This window comes from Macrobrachium rosenbergii, chromosome 51, assembly GCF_040412425.1.
Source record: "Macrobrachium rosenbergii isolate ZJJX-2024 chromosome 51, ASM4041242v1, whole genome shotgun sequence".
Lineage (NCBI taxonomy): Eukaryota > Metazoa > Arthropoda > Malacostraca > Decapoda > Palaemonidae > Macrobrachium > Macrobrachium rosenbergii.
The window spans coordinates 63,972,065-63,994,776 of record NC_089791.1 but is presented as its reverse complement, the minus strand read 5'-3'; the positions used below and the strand labels follow the sequence as shown (position 1 = coordinate 63,994,776).

Genomic DNA, 22,712 nt, shown 5'->3' with positions numbered 1-22,712 from the left:
TATATATATATATATATATATATATATATATATATATATATATATATATATATATTCTCAAGAATAAATAATAAATTCTCAGAATAAATAATAAACTCTCTCTCTCTCTCTCTCTCTCTCTCTCTCTCTCTCTCTCTCTCTCTCTCTTTTACAAAAAAATGGTTCCTCTCATTTGAATATCAGTGTTTTTTATATGTAATCTTCAGAATTCAGGTTAGTTAGCAATTATATATTTCGCTGTAAAATTTACTGGATATTACAAAAGTCTAGTTCCTACTTTCTGCTATGTAACTAACGCTTAAGTTTCAATAGCAAATAGTTTCGAATTACTAGTTGTTTCTTTCTTACATGATTACACGCCATATCTAAAACATCCGAGAGATATCCTGAAACTTAACTGATTTTCTTTATAGGTTAGTTTTCATACAACTTATACACAAGGTACTTATGTATGCAAAAAGCACACATTTACACACACACATGCATAATTATATGTGTGTCTGTTTGCATGTGTATATGTACAGTATATATGTATGATGTAAGTTATCTATAGATTATAGTCATTATCTCTTAAAATCAGTGTCTCCCAATAGTAGCTTTTTTTGGTTGAATCAAGTCCCATTTTGAGGTTGAGCAGCTAGCTCCAAATCCCTTTCAAATTGCTGCGACCCTCCACAGTCGACAAACCACAGTGTATATAACTCATACCTAGGTAAGCGTGGGAACCTAGACAAAATGGAAGTACCTCAGTCGTAGCGCCTTTCTTGAAAATCAAACACGAGCGCTCTCGTCGGTGAGGTGATCGCACTCACCACTGGAGTGCTGTACATACAGTAGACATAGTTTTATTTGGTTCTGACTACTGGTTTCATAAAAAAAAAGTATACCTTAGTTTTACCAGACCACTGAGCTAATTAACAGCTCTCCTAGGATTAGACTTATTTTACGTGGCTAAGAACCAATTGGTTACTTAGCAACGGGACCTACAGCTTATTGTGGAATCCGAACCACATTATAGCGAGAAATGAATTTCTATCACCAGAAACAAATTCCTCTAACTCTTCATCAGCCGGCTGGGGAATTGAACTCCGGCCCATCGAGTGACAGTCCGCAGCTCTACCGACTCACCCAACGAAGAGCTATTGGTTTCATAAAGATTCATAGGAACAGCTTAATGATGAGATGAAATAGTCGTCTGATAAAGGCCATATCCGAACTCAAAGTAGGGATGAATTTTCAACTTGTTAAAGATTTGGAGAAATTTCTTTATGGAAGTGAGGCAAATGCTAAATTAGATGAAAAGAAAAATGTATGATAAACAGAGAGAGAAAGGAGTTACGTAAAAAGGTGGAAAAGATGAACATTTATAAATGATAATGGAAAGGTTTACCAAAGGAGAAGAGTACACTAAGAAAACGGTAGAGACACACCTGGATAAAAAGAGATTGAAGATCTTGGTGAACACAGACATGAATGCTCTGACAATGAATTAAATACGTAGTTTAAAAGGAAAAAGTATTAATTGATAAGGAAGTGAGGAATACATTAACAGAACAACTTTGAAGAGAAATAAAGACATGGTTTAAACAGGAAATAAGTGAAATGCTTCATAACAAGGTAAAAAATTAATTGATAAAAGAAAATAGATAAAGAAACGACTTGATAAAGAGGTAAATAATGGCTCTATAGACAAAGAAGCCGCTTGTTTTCCCCGAAAGAAAGAAAAACAATAAGAAAATTCCTATGACAAAGAAAACCAATTTACCACTTGAAGACATAAAACTGATTTTTCCCCGAATAAACTTTCCAGATATAGACCAAGCGCACCGTAAAGAAGCCAACTTGCGACTTAAAGATAAAAAAAACTAATATCAGGAAAAACTCTCAATAACTCAACTTTCTTAAGATTGTGAGAAAAAATTGCAACATTGCAGGAAAAGTTAATGTATTAAACTGAAAAAGTATGAATATGCATATCTTCTACAACCGCGTTAGGAAAATGGTCGTCTTGTACTACCCTGGAATAGAAAACAAGAGTGTTTGTGCACACATGAGTGCACCACATGACAAGCATATTGAACTGTGATACATCCCAAGGCAGATGGACGTAGATTGTAGATCATACAAAGTCTTGATAAAGCAACCTAAATATTCATTTCCTTCATAATGGCATCGATTTGACAGAGTAAACTAAAGAACTGTAGGGATAACTAAGACATCGTTTTAATATTCTGTTGTATTATCTTCTTATTGCCGGTGATATGAATGAAGGAAGAATACTGATCCAGATAGACGTCATTCCATTATAATTTTTTTATGCAAAGAAAAACAAAAATGTTAATCTTAACAAATAAATAAAAGGGGTACAATCTCTTCCACGCAAACTTCCTTTCAAGATTTTCCTACGAGATTTTTTAAGGAGCAAATTTTGTCTGTAGATTTTCCTGCAAGATATTTACACAATTTAAAACTTCTTCCACGTAAGTTTTCTCTTCAGAATCGGCACCAGAACTTTTGCAGCCTATCGTAACTTCTCTCAGCTAAATTTTCTGACGAATCTTTTTTTTTTTTTTGCTAAATTTCTGTAAATCACCTGTACCATCTCCCATTCATGCTTTTTTCGCGAAGTTCACCTGTAGATCATTACTTTGGAAAATTTTCATACGAAGGCCTGCCGCCTCAGTTTACCGTGCGTTCATGTTTACATAAGGTGTGTGTGTGTGTGTGTGTGTGTGTGTGTGTGTGTGTGTGTGTGGGTGGGTGATTAAGATTAAAACATATTGTTGTCGTTTTTGAAGATTAAGGTAGCTTAGCGCCAGTATAGACTCTTGCTCACGTGAAGACTAGTAAGTGAAGCTGCAACACCACCAGAATGAGAGTCCTGGTGCAATAGAGACGACCAGGATTAAGCAGCAAAATGTCACTGTGCGAAAAACAGGAAGTAAACATAGAATTTCAGTTACCAGCATATTTAGTAAATTGAGCGTTATGTTGAGTGTTTCGGTCGTTTGGTCGTAAAGGCCCTGAAAAAAAGTTGCCGAGAGAGTGGGAGACTGCGAGAAGTTTCCCCGCAGCCACGAAGTGTAATTTGCGTTAATCAGGACGGGGTAGTGAGCAATAAGTGAGTAAATTAGCTTAAATTTGTAAGAAACCAGAATTTGCTTGTCTGCTTTATTGAGGTGAGTGGATAATTACTGAAATTTTCTTTTTGTTTCTGGGCAGTCTAACAAATGGTGGTCTAAATGACTTTCCACTTTCTGCTCACAAGTGTCTCTTATTTCTTATCAGTAACAAAGGCATTCAAATTTTAGTCTTTGTACAGTATAATAACAGAAAGTGTAAATTATTTTCTTTGGACAGGCTTTGTGGCTGTATGTATTTGTGGTTCCTGGAGTAAAGGAAGCATGAATAACGAAGGTTCCTGCTTGGCAATTAATTCATATATATATATATATATATATATATATATATATATATATATATATATATATATATATATTATATATATATATATCTATATATATATATATATATATATATATATATATATATATATATTATAAATTTTTTAAATTTGTATCGATGTTCTCACTGTGATACTACCTTAATGACATTTGACACCACAGATTTCATTTTGTTAAAGCTTCTGCTTCTACCTTTACTGGAATTCCAGTGTGCTTTAGGAATCTAGCTTAACAAGATTTGTCAGCCTTAGTTTTTGTGAGCAGACGTAGAATCCCATTTTCTTGGTATGAGCTTCATTAGCACTGGAGGCTTCCTTGCCAAAATAACTGTAATAGACCTTCCAGAAGTCTGTGTATTTTGTCATATGTTTTTGCCTATCTAATAAGTCTTCTAAGGATTTTGCTGTAGTTGATTATGCTCAGTTTACAGACTAGAGTCAGTATCATATATCCTTCAGCTTTCCTTGAGGGAAGAAGAGTTAACAGTTGCTGATGTTGTTGGTGCACTGAAATCAGCTGATCCATTGATCCATTTTGAAATAAATGCTGGGTGCTGCTGTGTTATTTATTGTATCCAGTGCTGTCTGAGGCGGCTGGCTGCGATGCAGGAAGCTTTGCATACTAAGAAGGGAACGAAGATAATCTCAGAGAGAGAGAGTTGGTTCACAGTGATGGTTTAGTCTTTGCTTGAAAGAAAGTTTTTTTTTTTTCTGTCGGGACTATGTTGTAATCATAGCCTCCCTAAGAATGCAAGATGAGAAGATTACCAGGTCTGGTTTTTATGGACCGAGGTCTTCATATGATATAGAAGCTTCTTTTATTTTTAAATTAATAGTCTTATCCTTTTTAACGATATTTTTAGAACAACAACTATACAGCATAGGTTATTTCTGAAAACTAGAGAGGGTAACTTTATTTCAGCTCTTAAAATACAATGTAACCTATACTGGTGCTTTTGTGCTCTTGGAGTCATTTTTCTTCCAGCATTTAAAGGTAAACTTTTACTTTAAACCATAATCGTGTTCTGGAGTTTAAAATGTGGTTATCCTGTTTTAATGTGTGATCTAAATGTTTCCGACATCCACTTTAGGAGCAAATTAGAAGTATTAAAGATACAGGATGCATCTTTGCATCCTATAAATATGGGGGCCACAGTGGGAAATCGGGTGTTTTGGGTTAGGATAACCCAAAGCAAGTGAATTACAAGCATGTCTTCAACCTATACTAACACAGGGTACCGGGTCCTTACCTAGTCTTAAGTTATTTTGCAACGCCCCCCCTCCCCTCCCAGATCCCTTTACCTAACGTACCTTAGGGCATTGTAAATTGAAGTAGACAATAAGATTACAACCTAACATAGCATAGGGGGCTGGGTCCCTACCTGGCAAGGGGTCTCAGCCCCTATAGTCTCCCCACATAATACGTGTAAGGTGTTACTTTGATAATAATGTTCAGGTAACCTCACTTTAATCAGATTCACAAATTGTATCAGTATCATAGGGATGAACGTCTTCTGGTTCGTCTTTGTCTTGCCTTGATGTTGAAGGCACTGGATTTCAGACTGAGGAGGCTAGAGCTGAATTGCTACAAAACAAAAACAAAAAAATGGTGTTCAGCTCGTCGTTTAGAAACTTGGTAACAAAAAGATACCTTGGTATTATTTTACTCGAAACCATTATTGGATTTTGGACTTAAAAACAAATTTTCCTGCGTTCAAATGTGTTCTGAACGCTTCTGGTGTCCATTTTATTTGGAAATGAGTACTTTCCCAAACTGATTTCATGCACTCGGTTAAGGGCCTGGTACCTTATGTTAGGAAAGTGATTAGTGGTCTAAAGTAGTTTTACCAATACATAGATATATATATTGTTGGAAATACTCAGATCGGTTACCATGCTGCTTAATCCAGTCTTTGCCTCTTTTCCAAAGACGTTCAATATCTTATGCATGTATATCTGGATTGGAATAGTCCAAAAAACTTTCAGGGTGATTTATTGTTCGGTGCGTGTAACCTAAAGACGTCATAAGCTTGCAGACAAACCACTTATCACTTATGATAATGCTGCCAAGCCTAATTTACCTTTCAATGAAAAGCATTAAAGTGGAGGCATCGTACTGACGAGTCAATGGCTTTACGAGAGGCTCAAAAGAAAACTGTTTGGATTCACTCTCAATCCCCCAAAACATCCAACTATCAATAGGAGACTTTCTCGCTCGAAGTTATGCATACCAAAATACGATTCGTTTATTTTAGCAACAACACCTTGGTCATCAATAGCTTCTCCTCTGAACAAAAGCTCGCCAGCACTTGATCACGATTCATGAATAAAAGCAATTTCCATGCTGGAAAGTGTGAACCTTCAGGGAAAGCAGTACTCACAGTATAATTCCTATTTGCGCCTCTTCTTCGTTTTGGGTTCTTTTGCCCAGTGATTAAAATACCTCAAGTCTCCGTCTTCCCGATGTGTTAAGTCAGGATGTACAGAATGTTCTCGAGAAAAACAAGTAAAAATTGCAATGAAGTTTCTTCGGCGCAATCGAGTTTTCTGTACAGCGTATAATGGTGTATGAAACTCTCAGCCACGGCCCATGAAACTCTCAGTCGCGGTCCATGAAACTTTCAGCCATGGCCCGGTGGTGGCCTGTGTTGTTGGCACCTATAGTGGTGCCAGACGCACGTTCATGGCTAACTTTAACATTAAATAAAATAAAAACTACTGAGGCTAGAGGGCTGCAATTTGGTATGTTTGATAATTGGAGGGTTGATGATCAGCATACTACTTTCCAGCCCTCTAGCTTCAGAAGTTTTTAAGATCTGAGGGCAGACGGAAAAAGAGCGGACGGACAGACAAACAACCGTCTCAATAGTTTTCTTTTACAGAAAACTAAAAATGGTACGTAAAAATTAGCGTGAAATTTGGCTACATAACCAAAATAGTCCAAGGAACAAGAATTGCACATCTGCACTAAAGGAGCCATGACCGAAAACTGGAGCCCAGTTCTTTCAAGTAATTTCACCCTAATTGGTGAAACTTAGAACAAAAGAACCAATCAGGCTTAAGCATTGTCCACGCACCCTCATTTCCACATGAGAATAACAATGGACGTTAAAAATACACTAGCCATCCTTGCCCAAAAAGTACTGGGACGAAAAAAAAAAAAAAAAAAAGTCCAAGAGCCCAACTCGCGCGAACATCGAAATACAAAGAACCTTAGAGAGAGTGAAGGTGGTTAACACTCTCGATAATTGTAATTTGCGATTGATTTTAGTATGGTCTTGGTTTTCGGCGTGTTAAGGAGACTTAGGAGCACAGGAAAAAAAAAAACTCGTATTGAAATAAGATAATATCAAATTGAACTTTGTCAGGTGAAAGGTTACCATTAATATTAAGAAGGGTGTGTTCTTAGATTTTCTGCCCATCCAGTAAGTCCTCTAACAGGCAGGAGATCATTTGGTTGTTGGGTACACTTTATTGCCATGAGTTTTGCCTCACTTGCATTGATTTTCATTCACTTTCCAGTGCTTGTGATTCCTTGCATAAATATCTAGTTACAATGAGAACGAGAAAATTATTGAAATGTGGTTATCTTGGTGTATTTTCATGTGCTTCCAACATATCTAAAATTAGTTTTCCTCGAAAATCAATAGTTTTGTGTTTAGGAGATACTTCTTCAAATCAAAATTTGGATATAAAGACAAAAGATGAACAGAAATCATATAAAACACATGAAAACGTAAAAGGAAACCATATCTTAAGAAGGAAACACTTTTACTCAAGTCTTTTCCTATCACCCCACCTTCCATAAAAACCCTTGCCCAAGTTTCTTGGGAATAAAAACGTATTTATGGCAAAGTTAAATATACTGTTTATCTCTCAAAATGGACAATACAATACAGCACTAAAAGTTTATATAAACAAGGACAAAATGCTGCCGTGTCCATACCGTTATTGTATAAAGAATGGAATAGCAAAAGGGCAGGCTGTCATAGTCTTGGCAGGCTGCCATAGTCTTGTTTCATGATTGACCAAAAGAGGTCGCGTGGGTTTCCAAGTGATGTCACATCGCTATGGTGATCAGGCGAGTAGCTTATCCAACAATTCTAGAAAGTAAACGGAAGAGAAACTGAGGCGCTGTGCGATTCGCCTGTTAGATGAAACTTTTTTTTGTTTTGTTTTGTCGGTGAACCGTTCGTTGCCGAGAGAAAAACTAAGGACGGAAAGTGTTTGTAAGCAGAAGAAGGAGAGCAAAATAAGAAACATACTCCCCGTAGCAGGATTTGAACCCCATGTACGATAGGTTAAGGTGGATTAACCTAAGCCATTCAGCCACGAATAAGGATTCAAGTCTATATCTGCTCAAGCATACATATTTCCGTCAAATTTAGATATATTTTTAATATAACCATCCCCACCATCATAGCATAATATTAGAGACTGGGATGTCTCCCAAAATATTAGATATATATGGTATATAATTTTACGAGAACTCCTTAGATGAGTTTATAATGTGGAAAAGGGAAACAACTATAGATTTTAAACTTTATTCGATATTGAAATTTTTGTTGAGATTCCTAACAAAATGTGACTATAACTAGGACGAAATCACCTTTCACGGACACATCAGACCAAAGTAAATTTCGAAATAGTGGTTAAAATAATGGATATGATGAGTAAGATGAAGTATTTCCATAAAAAGAGAGATTATATAAATTAAAAAATTTGTGTGCGTACGTGTATGTCTTTTTACAGGTGTGTATACCTATTCCATACAAGTGAGAGCTTATGACATGTGTGTAACGGTGCAAATTTTCTTTTTTATAATAAGTTACTTAAGTGGCAGTTTATATCTGGAGCAGTTAACTATAATCTGGAAGACAGTTTCTTGAGTGAAAAAACGAAGACTGGCAACCAAAGAAAACCAGAAACGGTGAATGAAGGAAAAGATAAAAAGGCGTGACGCCAGAACCACGAAAATCCGTAGCTCTGCCTCCAACAGGAGCCAAAACACTGAGTAGTTGCAACGAGATAACCCTTATGACCTAATCCCAGAATTCAGAGAATGCAAAAGAAAGACCTTTATAATTCAACACATTTTATGTTACTGTCAGTTTTTCAACCATTAAAGAACATCACGTCTGGGGAAGAAAGCCTTCAATGAAATATTGACATGATATTCAGTATGTTAATTTTCCTAATCATTAGATATTCAAGTGGCTGTAATTTATTAAATAAGTTCTAATATATTCATTAAAGACAAACATCTCGAGCTACATCATCTGTTTCATAACGAAGACCGTAGAGACAAGTGAAAGAAACCTTCCCTTGAACTCGAAGGAGCGCTGACCAAAATAATGAACTTGAAAAAGAAGACAATAGCTCAACAGAAAATCGGGGGAAGACGGAAAACACGGGTCATTTGATCTAAAATCCAGTTATATTCCAAATATAGACGAATGACAGCTACATAAAGACTAAATTAAGATGAAGAAGAAAAAAGAACAAAGGGTGCACATAGATTTAGCGAATCGAATCATGCGCTATCTCCGACAAATTTGAACGAACACGGACATTCACAATGATAACTGAAATGAGTGGTTCAATTATATATTCTTAAAAAAATAATAAAAGAACTGGATGAGAGAAGAGTAAGTTACGTAGAAACTGTCTTAGAGACACTGGATTTGATCTGGCCAAGAAATTGGCATTTAGATCAGTTTACAAGATTAGATTACAAGACCAGAGTAAACAGACAGAAGAAGGGCAATTTTAGAATGGATGCGAACAATGAGAGATGTCCTGGAGGTGGATGTAGAGGGAATGTGGAGACATGGATGGTTGCATAATCAGCAAAGGCGAGAAGAGAAATCAAGGCAGCCTGAAGAGAAAAAAAAAAATAGTAAGTGAAAAACAAAATTCCAGGGAACATCACCAAAGATAAGGTAGGATGCAACTGTTGCAACATCAACAGCAACAGCTATAAAATGGCTGGATGGAAGTTAGCGGCAAACTTGCTGTGGGTAAGAGTAAAGAATGAAGTAGGAAATTAGGATAGTAGAGCTTTATGGTAGACCAACATTTTCAGCAAACGATTTATTTTTGAAGTTCAGATGACCAAGCATCAGTGGGATAGGGAAGTTCACATTTTATTTTACCGTACAGAAACCATAGTGAGCATCTGGCAGAAGAATGTAGAATGTAAAATGTCCAAGAAAATTTAATTTCAGCAAAGTTCCATATAATTTAGCAAAAGTAGGAGTTGAAACAAAAGAATGATAGTTAGCAGGATTACAGCAGCTATACTAAGGTGAACTAGTGCATGTTCTCAGATGAACGAATGAGTGATGGACGTGATGAATAGGCAAAGGAGTTAGCAAAGCATAGGCAACAGTTCTTCTGCAGTCCGGGCCACTTGCCTTCCCTATCTTCATAGCTGCATTAACACTACATACGAGTACCTAATAAAAAAAATTGTAATGTAAAACAGTAGGACTGGGAACAACAGAATCACTGAACAAAGAGTTTGCATTAAAGTTAAAGTCAAAGAGTTGTCACCTTTGCACTGCGATAGCAAGGAATGAACTCATTTGGACAGAAGAAAGTAAAAAATTTGAGACTATACTGGGTAAGGACTTGAAAATGTTCTCAGTAGGACCTGAGAATTGGATATTATATTCCATTTCAGTGCGAAAAAACATCTTCCCTAAAAGTACAGTGGGATATCAATTCCAAACAGATTTTAGATGCACAGAAATCACGAAAAGGAGAGAAAAGGAATGTTTCTTGCGCCCGCTCTCTAGATCAGATGACTGAGGAACAGGCGCAGTCAAATATTAAAAAAAAGCGGATATATATATATATATATATATATATATATATATATATATATATATATATATATATATATATATATATATATATATATATATACTCTTAATAATAAAAGCTAAACCTCTCACCATAAAGGGACACGAGGCCACGGTCTCTTCATCCACAGCAAAAATTTCCCGATAAAGAACAAAAGAGAAAAGCTTGTATGTCAGCCTGTCAGGAGCTTTCAAGGTACCATGATTAGAGGAGTAACCAGTTGGGTAGAGATAACATTATATAAATACGACAGTGATCTGAAGATCCGAAATAAAAGAAGGCTAAAGTAGTCAGAAGAATTTTAAGTAAAGAAAAGATAAATAATATTAGATTCATGGTCGTGAAAATCAACGGCAAGTTCTTGACGTTGGGTTGTTTATTCTACATCATTGTTAAGAGAAAGTCAAGTGTTTCAAATCCCCTTATATCAGTACGGACAGAACAGGGCCGCTCAGTATGTTTTATATTAAAGACTGCTTTGGGTGAGAAGATAGCAAAGTTTAGCTGCAAGAAGTAAGGGACTGGAAGAGGGGAAATTATTCCCTACTCTGTAAACAGAACCAGTCATAAAGTAACGCCTCACCATCTGCCAATCCATCAACGCCGTAATCTTGCCTCTGCTGCTTCCTTAGAAAGCAACTTTTTTAATCCATGCCAAATGGGGAGCGTGAAAGACGCTGGCGTAGATGCCGGGGAAGTCCTTGTTACCGCAACCGTATCCCGTAGAGACGATTCCACTGAGGAAGTATTTCCCTTCGTCTCCCAGGTAAGACAGCGGTCCGCCTGAGTCACCCTTCGGGAGCAAAGAAAATTGAAATGAGATTATGGTAATGTTTTTCCTCTTTCTGTAGAATTCGTGAATAAAAAGGTATTAATTGAAAGATTTGGGTGACATCGGCTTTATATCACTACTCTAAAACAGTGAATATGCGATAAAATGAAAAAAAGGTGATCTATGAAGTTATTAAAGGGAAAAGCTTCTTGGAACTATTATTGAGACAGATAACTTGAGTTAGATTAACAGAAAATGTTGCCACGATTTACTTTTGCAAAGTAACGTTGTCTACTGTATTTTTCATTTGTAGTTTCAATTATGACTTCCTTTATCCGATGGGGTCTGTTTATATGAATTGCAGCAATAAATTTCTGCTTTATTTAAAGAATGTAAATATTATTCGTTAAAGATTTCATATATAATCAGCAATGCTGAAGAGAAACTGGAGAAATATATATTTTGAAATTGAGTTTTTTTAATTTATTTATTTTTGTTGACAAGTTTATGTTATACAGTCTTCAAGGAGGAAGGTGCATCACTACACCATAGCTATTTAGCAGTAAAGTCAGCCTTTTTCTATAGACAAGAAGAAAAGAGGCAAGAGAAGAGAGAGTTTGATTCTGTTCTTGAAATGGACAAACGCCCTTACCTGACAAGCGTCTCGGCCTCCTTGTTCGTGTCCGGCGCAAACTGTCTCCTGCCCGATGCCTCTGGGCCAGTGGACTTTGGACTGCCTGAGGGTCGAGTAAGCATTCTGACAAGTGGAGATCGGGAACATGGTGATGTCTACCTCCTGCAGAGCTGGACTCGGCTTTCCAGCTGGGGAAGATCGGAATGTCATCATTCTAACAAATACCAAATGATGCTCAAGGAGCAAGGACAATTTCATCTAGCAGCATATGTGGCAGCAAGAAACAAAACATATTTTGAGACAGAATTATATTTGGATATTACATCTGATTATTATAGACAAATGAATAAGCATAGTGTATGGGTATATTACAGAGAGAGAGAGAGAGAGAGAGAGAGAGAGAGAGAGAGAGAGAGAGAGAGTTGTTACCGAATTTCGTGTCTCCCCATCCAGTTAGTTTCACGGTCCTTCCGGTCAGATTCTTCAGGCTTTCGGCTCCCCAAGGCAAGCACAGAGGTGCTATATATGTCTGTTATGAGAAATAATAACTAAATAAGTGATGACTGGACAAATAGTGTGAAGATTAGAAACTGACACATTTATAAAATGATAATGATATGGAAGCTGTAACCTCCAAAACGTGGATGTGTAGATTTACCATTAACTGTACGGATATATATATATTTTTAGGAAGAAGGTAGATATCTACTTTAGATGTTTATTCTATGACCATACGGACCTTTAGAATGACCTTCGTCTTGAGCTTCAGCAAAGCTAGGTCGTGGTAGGCGACGGGGAATGAATAATTCGGGTGTCGGATCATTTCCGAAATTTCAAAGTCCTCTTCATTAGAATCGTCGCTCGTAGTTTCGTAGTTGTGTTCCCCGAGTCTAACTGTCGAAGGCAAGCTGTTGGAGATAAAGCTCTTCAGTAAGTATCCTGCGAAATTATGAAGAATATAAATAGTGTGTTCTCAGTGAGATTTTTATAAAGACACCAGTATATAATGGTGAAAGGAAACAATGTTCAGACAACCCAGTGGAAACTGAAGTATTGTCAGTGACAGAAAATGGTGCTTCCTTGACTGGCAATTTTCTTTTTTTAGTTTTCTTTTCTTTGAAATGACCTGGTTTAGTTTTCGAAATCATGGTGATTTAGAGATAAAAAGTGCCTCTGAATACCACCTTGCATAGGTGCGCACACAGCATTAATATCTTAAAAAGGGATTTCGTGAGCTGTATTGTTTGATTGTTTGACAGAATACAGTCTAAACTTACGATAATTCAATTATACATGAAATGTTTCTAAAGTGAAATGTATAGAACCTTATCATACCGGAAAAATTTTTTAATTATTAGCCACCAAATGAAAGTTCTGAAATGATACTGAAATAATCCAAATACCTAATCATTTACACTTAAGGGTCTGTTGCCCCCATCAAAGAAGGTACGTTTTTGCCTCGGTTCTTTAGGCAAACTTACAAAGCCCGTCTGGTAGCCGGATGGCATCTACACAAGTGTTTGGATTTTTATGTTTTTTCTGGCTTTACTTTGTGACAGGCATTGATCCTAGTCTGGGTGTGCACGTAGATTTTTTAGTCCTTCATTTTTTGTAACTGATACTGATGTGTATCTGAAGAGACTAAAGCTCCCTGATGTTACTGAAGAATCTTAGATAATGCTTAGTGTTGTTTAACAATGTGAATCTCTTGAAAGTAGGTTTGCAGTCCCTGACTGCCCTTTCTATCTATCTATAATAATAAAATACGAGTGAATCTTTCTTGTTTGTCCGTCCCTGGTGGGCCGGGGTAGGCAGGGAATCGGGAGGGTAGGGGAGACATGACACATCCACCCTCCTCCTGCAAACCTGTTTGCCCGGCCCGGGGTGGGGCGGGGTACGTAAGGGATCGGGAGGGTAGGGGAGACTTGACAGGCAGCGCTGGGTTCCAGCGCTGTGTAGCGCGCGCCATCAAGCTCGTAGCATATAATGTTTGTGTTATACAAATACATGTACAGGCAAAGCAGGCTGCTTTGTTATTAACGATAAGCCCATCGTAAAAGGCAAGAATGAATGTCTTCCAGGATCCCAACCTATTTAGTTTATGTATATTCCAACAGCCACAGGTAGCAAGATATAAAATAATGAGTGACATCAAACCATTGGATGAATGTATGAGGTGTACAGGCTGAAATATTTGCGGAATGAAGCTATCACCAATAATAAAAGAATAATGAAATTATAAAGTATGATAATGAGAGTAAGGCTATCTGTTTTTTTAAAAAAAGACAGGGTCTTTCATTCGCGATGATTCCCGTTGCTAAACAAATACAAAATTATTTTCCTAAGCTCGTCTCTTAAGTATGGTAACTTTGGGAGATTGGCATTAAGAAAAATAAATGCAAAATCTATAGGTTAACGGAAGTACAGTATTATCGCTGAATGACATGAATTATTGCCGTTACTAATTAAAAACAAAAAAGTAAAACATTGGAGAATTTAAAACATTGCTTTACAGATGCAAAATCGCAACAATTAACATAAGGTTTCATCTTTAGTGTTTTTGATGTCACATATCTCACACTTATATTTAGGTTTCATAATGACTTCCACTGTATTTTTAAATAATCGAGATGAGGAATCTTTAAAGCAAATGAAAAAGAAATGGAAAAATATATCTAAACATGAATGAGAAAGCAACGAAAAATTTAAGATAATGAAGTGCAAAGTCATCAGTATTCCAAAATGCAAAGGGCAAAAAACATGAAAAGAAACCAAGCACGTAAATATGATAAGAAAATAATGAGGAAAAAAAGAACTAACTTGGTGTCCAGGCAGTGAGCTGCAGTGAGGACCCATTGATCGTTGATAAGAACGCCTCCGCAGAACCAATTGAATCCATCTCCTTCTTTAGTCCCTACGAGTGCCTGATGGTATTGGTGTTGATTAGATCTTTCAGAAAAATGCAAAGTAATATACCTTTTCTTCCATTAGTCAGAGATATGATTGTATTCATAACAATGACTTTCTTCTAAGCATGGTCCTTGAGTGGCTAGTTTACTCTCGTCAGAAAATTAAGCATCTTGATCAACATTGCCGAATCAGTGGCTGAAATTTTCAGACACTTTCTCAAGATGTGTGATAAAGAGCACATATATTGCTTTATATGGGGGATTTTCCAACAAAAATCTTGTTTTACCTACCATCCAGGGCCATGCGTTTCTCCGCGATTCAAATCCTCCTACGACTGCTGGTTTATTTTCGACCTTAGATAGCAAACGGTGAATGTCTAACTCCTTGGCCCTCTTGAATCTTTCGAAGGTAAGTTTGACTGCACTTTGACCACATGCTGCACGGAAAAAAAAAAATGAGAATACTGAATAAAATTTTTATCAGTCCATATTCAATATGCCCACACAAAATATACATGCATATATATATATATATATATATATATATATATATATATATATATATATATATATATATATATATATATATATATATATATATATATATATATATATATATATATATATATATATATATATATATATATGTGTGTGTGTGTGTGTGTGTGTGTGTGTGTGTGTTTGTTTGTGTATGCATGAGGTGTAAGAAGCCTACTAATATCTAGTATATATAAACATATATGATACAATAGATTTCAGGAGTGCAATTTTCTGCCTATTTCAGACACAAGAATGAAAAGTACTATATGTATATATATATATATATATATATATATATATATATATATATATATGTATATATATATATATATATGTATATATATATATATATATATATATATATATATATATATATATATATATATATATATATATATATATATATATATGTATATATATATATATATATATATGTATATATATATATATATATATATATATATATATATATATATATATATATATATATATATATACATCAGAATCAAAGGAGAGTGCAGTAAACGAAAAAAAAAAATAGCTCATATGTAATAGTAGTTATGTTATGATGAACACCCGAAAGTGGTATATCCAATTTACTAAATAGCTTAGCTACGATTAATACATGTTTTGTTATCATTGCACTGAAATATCTTGTCTAAAATTCTTGTTACATATAATTTTAGAATCTATTTTTTTATTAAAATCTATTATAAAAGCCTTTTCCTATATCATTACAGACTTTATATTTTCAGTATTTTTGAACAATGCACAGCATTATTATATTCTTGGATCTGCTAAGTACTGTCAATACTTACTGTCATCTCCTTTTGTAAGTTAGTCATGATTTAGTCTTTTATTAAGTATAGTTTCCCCTTTGTATTCCTTTTCTCTATCCTTGGCATGGAATTTCATAATTGTATCTTTGTTCTTGCCTGAATTTTTATAATTATTTATAGCATTTTTGTGACAAGACATACGGCATGAGAATTGAAAGAAAAAGATTTTAAGAGTTTTTAAGAAAAAAAATACTAAAAATGCTAAGATTATTGCTTTATCTCAAGCAAAAGCAAAGAATATAATTTTCTAATTATTTGACAGCTTATGAAATGCTGGCAAGCTGGCAAAATCTTTAATCTCAGACTTTTTCACTCACATTAGGCCTCACCTCTCTGTTTCTGTGGATACTTTCAATATTATTCTCGAGTTTGTCTAGTTTCTCTTCACTCTCCCCAATTAGTACTAGGTCATCTGCAAACATCAACTCGTTCACACTGCATTAAGGATCTAATGTATTATCTCTCACCATTGCACCTACGTCTATGAACTTTTCTCCGACCTTTCGCATCACTCCAGAAATAATGCACCTCAGTCTCCGACCTGCTTTCACACCAAAGTAGTCAGTCTCCCTTCTGCATGTTTTGGCTTCCGCTTCAATTCCATCATGAAATCGTTTAACAACTTTCAAAACGTATCCTCTATACTTTGCATCTTCAGCAACCTCCAAATTACTTCCATATCAATTCTGTTATATACTAACTCTAGGTCTAGATATGTCACATACAGTATTTTCCTTCATTTAGTCCTTTCCAGCGTCCTATAACAAAGGCTTAACCAGCACAAACCTTCTTGTCTAAACCCCCACTATTGTTCTCTTGTCAGTCCTTCTGTATTTTTTCCCTTATCCAGTCATATCTTACAACTTCCTTGTAACGCCACCAGTGGTGGTTTTTCATTCTATAACCTTCTAATTGCTGCCTTGTTTTCAGAAGTTACTTTCTGAACCATTCTTAAACTTAGACTGACCTTCCCATTCCTTTGTCATTTAGCTTTGCGCGACTTCTATCTTCTGCATTCAGCAAATCTCCAGAATTCTCACTCCAACGACCCACGACTGCTTGCCCTTCAGACAGACTCTAATTAAATATTTTTCCTAAGATCCATTTATTTATTAACATTTTCTTCGAATTTACTTCAATGTAGAACAATCTTTTATTCTCCTGGAAAGTCTAGCTCACTTTCATTCCTCGATGTTTCCCTCGCTTTTTCTCACTTGTTTTCTTGTCGGCTCCCCTACCCATCCTCCTATATGTATGTATGTATATATATATATACACACACATATATGTATATATACAGAATATATATATATATATATATATATATATATATATATATATATATATATATATATATATATATATATATATATATATTATATATATATATATAATATTTATATATATATATATATATATATATATATATATATATATATATATATATATATATATATATATATATTTATTTATAAGCTCTCTCTCTCTCTCTCTCTCTCTCCAAATCTCCCTCACTCTTTCCTTCTTTCTCCTCCCTGACACCCCCTCTACTCTCTCTCACTTACTCTCCCTCTCACTCTCTCTTTCTATCTCTCACTCTCTCCCTTTCCTATTAAGATAGTTGCTTCAATTACATTGCTCAGCATTTTTGACATTTTATATTTCACCTCTTCTCACCCCCCGTCCCTATCGGGGCTGAAATTGGGCTTGAAGGTATTGGGAGTGTTGCTAATCATCTCAGTGACCTCGAAAACTATGGATTAGACTCTAATATCTGTCATTTTTGACATTTTATTTTTCACCCCTTCTCACCCACCGTTTCGTATCGGGGCTGAACTTGGACTTAAAAGGCATCGGGAGTGTCACTATTCATCTCAGCGACCTTGAAAATGATGGATTAGACACTAATATCTGTCGTTTTCGGCCATTTTTACATATCAACCCCTTTCCACCACCACCTACTTTGGTGCCGGTGATGTCTTTTCCAGATAGTATGTTATATGTATACTGAAATGAGGTATTTTAAATTCATAGAGTTTATTTAGTTACTAAGTCTACGGGCAGAACCAGCCCCGTTCCAGGGAAGCCCTTCCTACCCCCACCCAGTTTGGTGCCCTTTGGTGCTAGTGAAGTCTTACCCCAAAAGTATTCTTTTCAAGATAGTAAGTCATATGTATACCAAGTTTAGTTGAAATTGCTCAATGCATTTTAGAGTTACATATATATATATATATATATATATATATATATATATATATATATATATATATATATATATATATATATATATATATATATATATATATATATATATATATATATATATGAACCATTGTTATATGGGGAAGAAAACATTAGCAAATATGTGAATAGTTAAACGAAATCCACAATATGGCTTTTAAAAGCATTGTAATTGCCATAATACATACCAAAGCTTGAAGATGAACTTGGAGGAGAAATGTCAAGGACAGGTGATAGCAATGGATCGGATCCTCCAGGTGTTGTATCTGTGTAAATGAAAATGATGTCTCATAAATGTATTAATAATTTTTCCACTGTACGCCTTCAAAATTCATTGACGTTATAAGTATACAGATTTTAGTTTTTTATCTTGACGAGGGACACGAGTTTTCTTTCATCATTTATTTACATCATTCATTCTATTGCCATTTAGAATGAAAGCTCAGTCGACAGAACAAAAGAAGCCTTAATGAAAGCCGTTAAACTAATAAACAAAATAACCAAAGAAAAAATCTAAAGTCTTGGAAAGAAAGCCTCCAATTGTTCGAAGAATCTCACCTGCATCCGGACAGCACACGATCGGGGAAATCCCATTGAACCCACAAATGGCTGGAGGGTTGGTTCTGAAAGTGTCTCTAATTCCTGGACATTTCAGAAGCTCCTTACACTGGCCCCGTCCACCAGCCTTTGTGGTGCAGGAACTCCCTACGGATCCTCCAGCCTCAGCGGGGTCGAAGATTACATCTGGTTCAAAAGAAAGAAAATTAATATATGCATCCACTTTCTTTTCGAAGGTTTACGACTAACTGTAACCTTAAATGGACAAAAAAAATGAATCAATAGGTTTATCAGAAGATTATTGCCTTTTCATATAGTATATAGCATAAATAATGGTTAATTTTCAATGAAAAACGCTGTTGACGGAAATAGAAATTGTTATTGGTTTAACTGAGTGTTGATGGATCAGATGCTTCTTTTGTATTTTATAACAAACATTTAAATACTGTATACGTATACCAGTGTGATTTTTTCAAGAATTTTCATGATGTATGATATACAATACTGACAGGACAATAAATCATCTATCCCTTAATAAATCAGAAGTACATCATTAAGATTTCTGAAACAGAAAATCCACAATAATGTCTCATAGGGAGACATGTATTCCCATTAGTCAACTCTGTTGCTGAGTACATTTACACAAGCCTCTCTACACTCTTTTTCACACTAGACATTTGGTAACTTTTTTTGTTTGCCACCTTTGCGGTCAAGCACCCAGCAGAGTTGCCATCTTCCTTCTCCTAACCTTTCCATCCCAGATCATAATCCATGGGCTACCATATTTGTAGTCTATTACATGTACCCATAATCTTCTGACATATTGAGAGCTTCCCCAACAGACAATGTCTCCTTTGTTCTTTCCTCAACCCTTTATGTTTACTTTTATTTCACTATGTGGCATAACGTTCAGCTTTCTCTCTTGAAAGAACCTTTTATCACATATTATTTTGCACTACATCATCTCATATTCAAAACACCAAGACATAGTAAGAAAGCCTTTTCTCTGTCCTCTGGCAACAAGAGTACATGCTACGGTGATGCAAACTTCATGCCATTTGGAGATTCACAACATGCAGCGTTCAGAACACACATGCACACTATCATAAATGTCCATATAGTTATGTGCATGAAAATATACTTATTATCCATAATTATTTAGGCACGACGCTTCCAAGGAATCGTTTGCCTGCTAATCCACCCAGCTCCACTGTTTGATTACAAAGTAATTAAGAATCTTTCCTCTATCAACCTCTTACTGTTACCTAAAAAATGTCTTGGACATGACATCATTACATTGACTACCTCCACGTCTAAAAATCTATAAGAATTGTTTGGATACCGGGGTTTTTACTTTACTCTCTATGCTAAAGCTTTTGATCGCCCATAGCTTCCCAAGTAGGGAATACCGTTTTTATATTTAGGGATTTCTCTTTTTTTTTTTTTTCTTTTTTCAGGAAGGTACTGAATCAAAAGGGCAAGTCTGATCAGTGACGCTACCATCACCTCTTTTCTAGAGTTTTCTCTCAGGGCGGCTTTGCTTTCTGTCTGTCTGTCTGTCTCTCTTATACTTTTACAGCTACCCCTTATGCAAATACTAGAGCCTTCTGTCTGTTTGTCTGTCTCTCTTGTATAGCTGCCGTTTTTGCCACTGTTCCACTGAGCTGAAGGAGGCAGCATCTTGTCAGTAATAGGCAACTTTGTAGCACTCGCTAGGCTACCTCTTCCCACATTAATCATCCAAATTTCAACCACTCTTCTTGGATCAGTTTCATCCTTTCCATTACAAAGCGATGAATGTTGTCATTTTCTTTCATTCATATTACCTCCTCTATTTCAAGAAGCTGGTCTATCATTTTTTTTGCCCCTCACATTTCCATCTTCCAAAGTTTTTTTGTGGCCATGATGCCCTTCCCATGGCCTTCCCTCACAAATATCAGTTTTGAAAGAATGTGATCCACGATAATTCAGTATTCTTAATAGCAATAACGGATACAGCCGTCACAAGCACTTTGACCTTGTACTGACCTTGGGCGCGAACGATTCCCACAATAATCCACAGTATAAAATTCAAGTATAAGTACGGTGGCATATCTGACAAAACAACACAAAAGCAAGATCAAACTTCACTTTGATGTTCAGTACCACATATATCGTGGAAAACAATGTTCTCGGTCGCATGAAACCTCTTTTATATCAGACACTTCAGTGTGAGTTGCCAGCGTTCATCAGCTCAACCACTTTCAAACTATTTCCGAACGTTAAGATAAGGTTGTCCATACATTACCATGGAGAGTTGGATTCTTAGGTATAAAAGGCAGACATACTTTCTCTTAAACACTTGATTAATCCAAATAATGCAACAGACCCTTTAACTGGTAGAGGAGAGTCAAGAAAAGCGCAGCAAAATGAGAGATGTGTCAAAAAATCAGAACGAATTCGAGAGGAAACTTAACACTGGACTCTCAACAAGAATTATTAGATTCTAGTGGTTGCGTTACGGGACTAGGCAGGGGCAGAACTTACCATCTCTCGCTGTTTGGAAAAACCTCCACTGAGGCTGTGCTCTGGCCTGTGTCTTCATTATGAGGATAACGTTATTACATAATAATGTAAGCGCTGGGGTTGTCTATTATTATGGCTAAAATTAGATTTATGAGTTTGGTGCTTTCTCTATATGTCTTCCTGTCTCCCTCTGTCTCTGTCTCTGTATACACACTTTACACACATTTATATATATATATATATATATATATATATATATATATATATATATATATATATATATATATATATATATATATATATATATACACACATTACATCATATATATATGTATATATACAGTGTATATATACATATATATGTGTATATATGAAATATGGGTAGTGCACACAGATGTGCATTTATTAAATGCCCGATTAGATCACCGTGTTGTTGACCGCTATTTTTGATGATAAAAACTAATAAAACTAAAATAATGAGTTTTCTATTAAAAACCAACCCAAACACATGCAAGTGTTTATACAGTTATGTATAAGAACACACTACACACGTCACACACATATATGTGTGTGTGTGTCTATTCAGTGTATGTCTTCATGAGTGACCACTGTGTGCTGATTAACAGTGGAGTCTATTCAGAGAGAGAAAATAACCTCTAAGTAGTTAAGATAAAAATGGTCTTTTGATTAGTTTACCTCACAACATTCATATATATATATATATATATATATATATATATATATATATATATATATATATTATAGATATATATATATATATATATATATATATATATATATATATATATATATATATATAGTACACACACACACACACACATATATATATATATATATATATGACTATTTATCACATCACCGTTATTCATATACAATCAGAAAGCTACAAACGTCCTTTAATATCCAATTCACTCTACCTCCATAATATATTTTCATATATATATATACATACCGAAGGAATACTATTAGTGTGTCACTGTAGTCCTGATTCCCCGTCCGTCGCTGGTTCGATCCCACGGGACATGGACTTATATATCACCTAAAAATTCCCTTCGGTAACATATATGAAAATATATTACTTAGGTATAGTATAATATATTAAAGGACGTTTGTACTTATCACAATATATATATATATATATATATATATATATATATATATATATATATATATATATATATATATATATATACATACATATATATTTGTGTGTGGGTGTGTATGTGTTTGCGTGTGTATGTATGTGTGTAATCAAGGGTGTTTTTGTGTGGAAGGGTATAATTACAAAATAACGTGACAACAGAACACGAATGTTGCCGTAATCACACTGTTGCCGATAATCTAATCTGCTCTCTTAGTACGA

General features: G+C 35.3%; 1 protein-coding gene across 1 annotated transcript; it reads right to left on the bottom strand.

The window, feature by feature from the left end:
- Positions 1-10,363: 10,363 nt before the first annotated feature.
- Positions 10,364-21,038, bottom strand: LOC136833463 (trypsin-2-like). Its single transcript, XM_067095656.1, has 9 exons — positions 20,852-21,038; positions 18,824-19,009; positions 18,454-18,531; positions 14,937-15,082; positions 14,557-14,660; positions 12,476-12,644; positions 12,166-12,265; positions 11,755-11,924; positions 10,364-11,123 (listed from the first exon to the last, which is right to left on the bottom strand). Exons 1-9 carry the CDS (start codon positions 20,913-20,915, stop codon positions 10,959-10,961), a joined length of 1,182 nt encoding a protein of 393 aa, XP_066951757.1. The 5' UTR covers positions 20,916-21,038; the 3' UTR covers positions 10,364-10,958.
- Between the last annotated feature and the right edge of the window lie 1,674 nt (positions 21,039-22,712).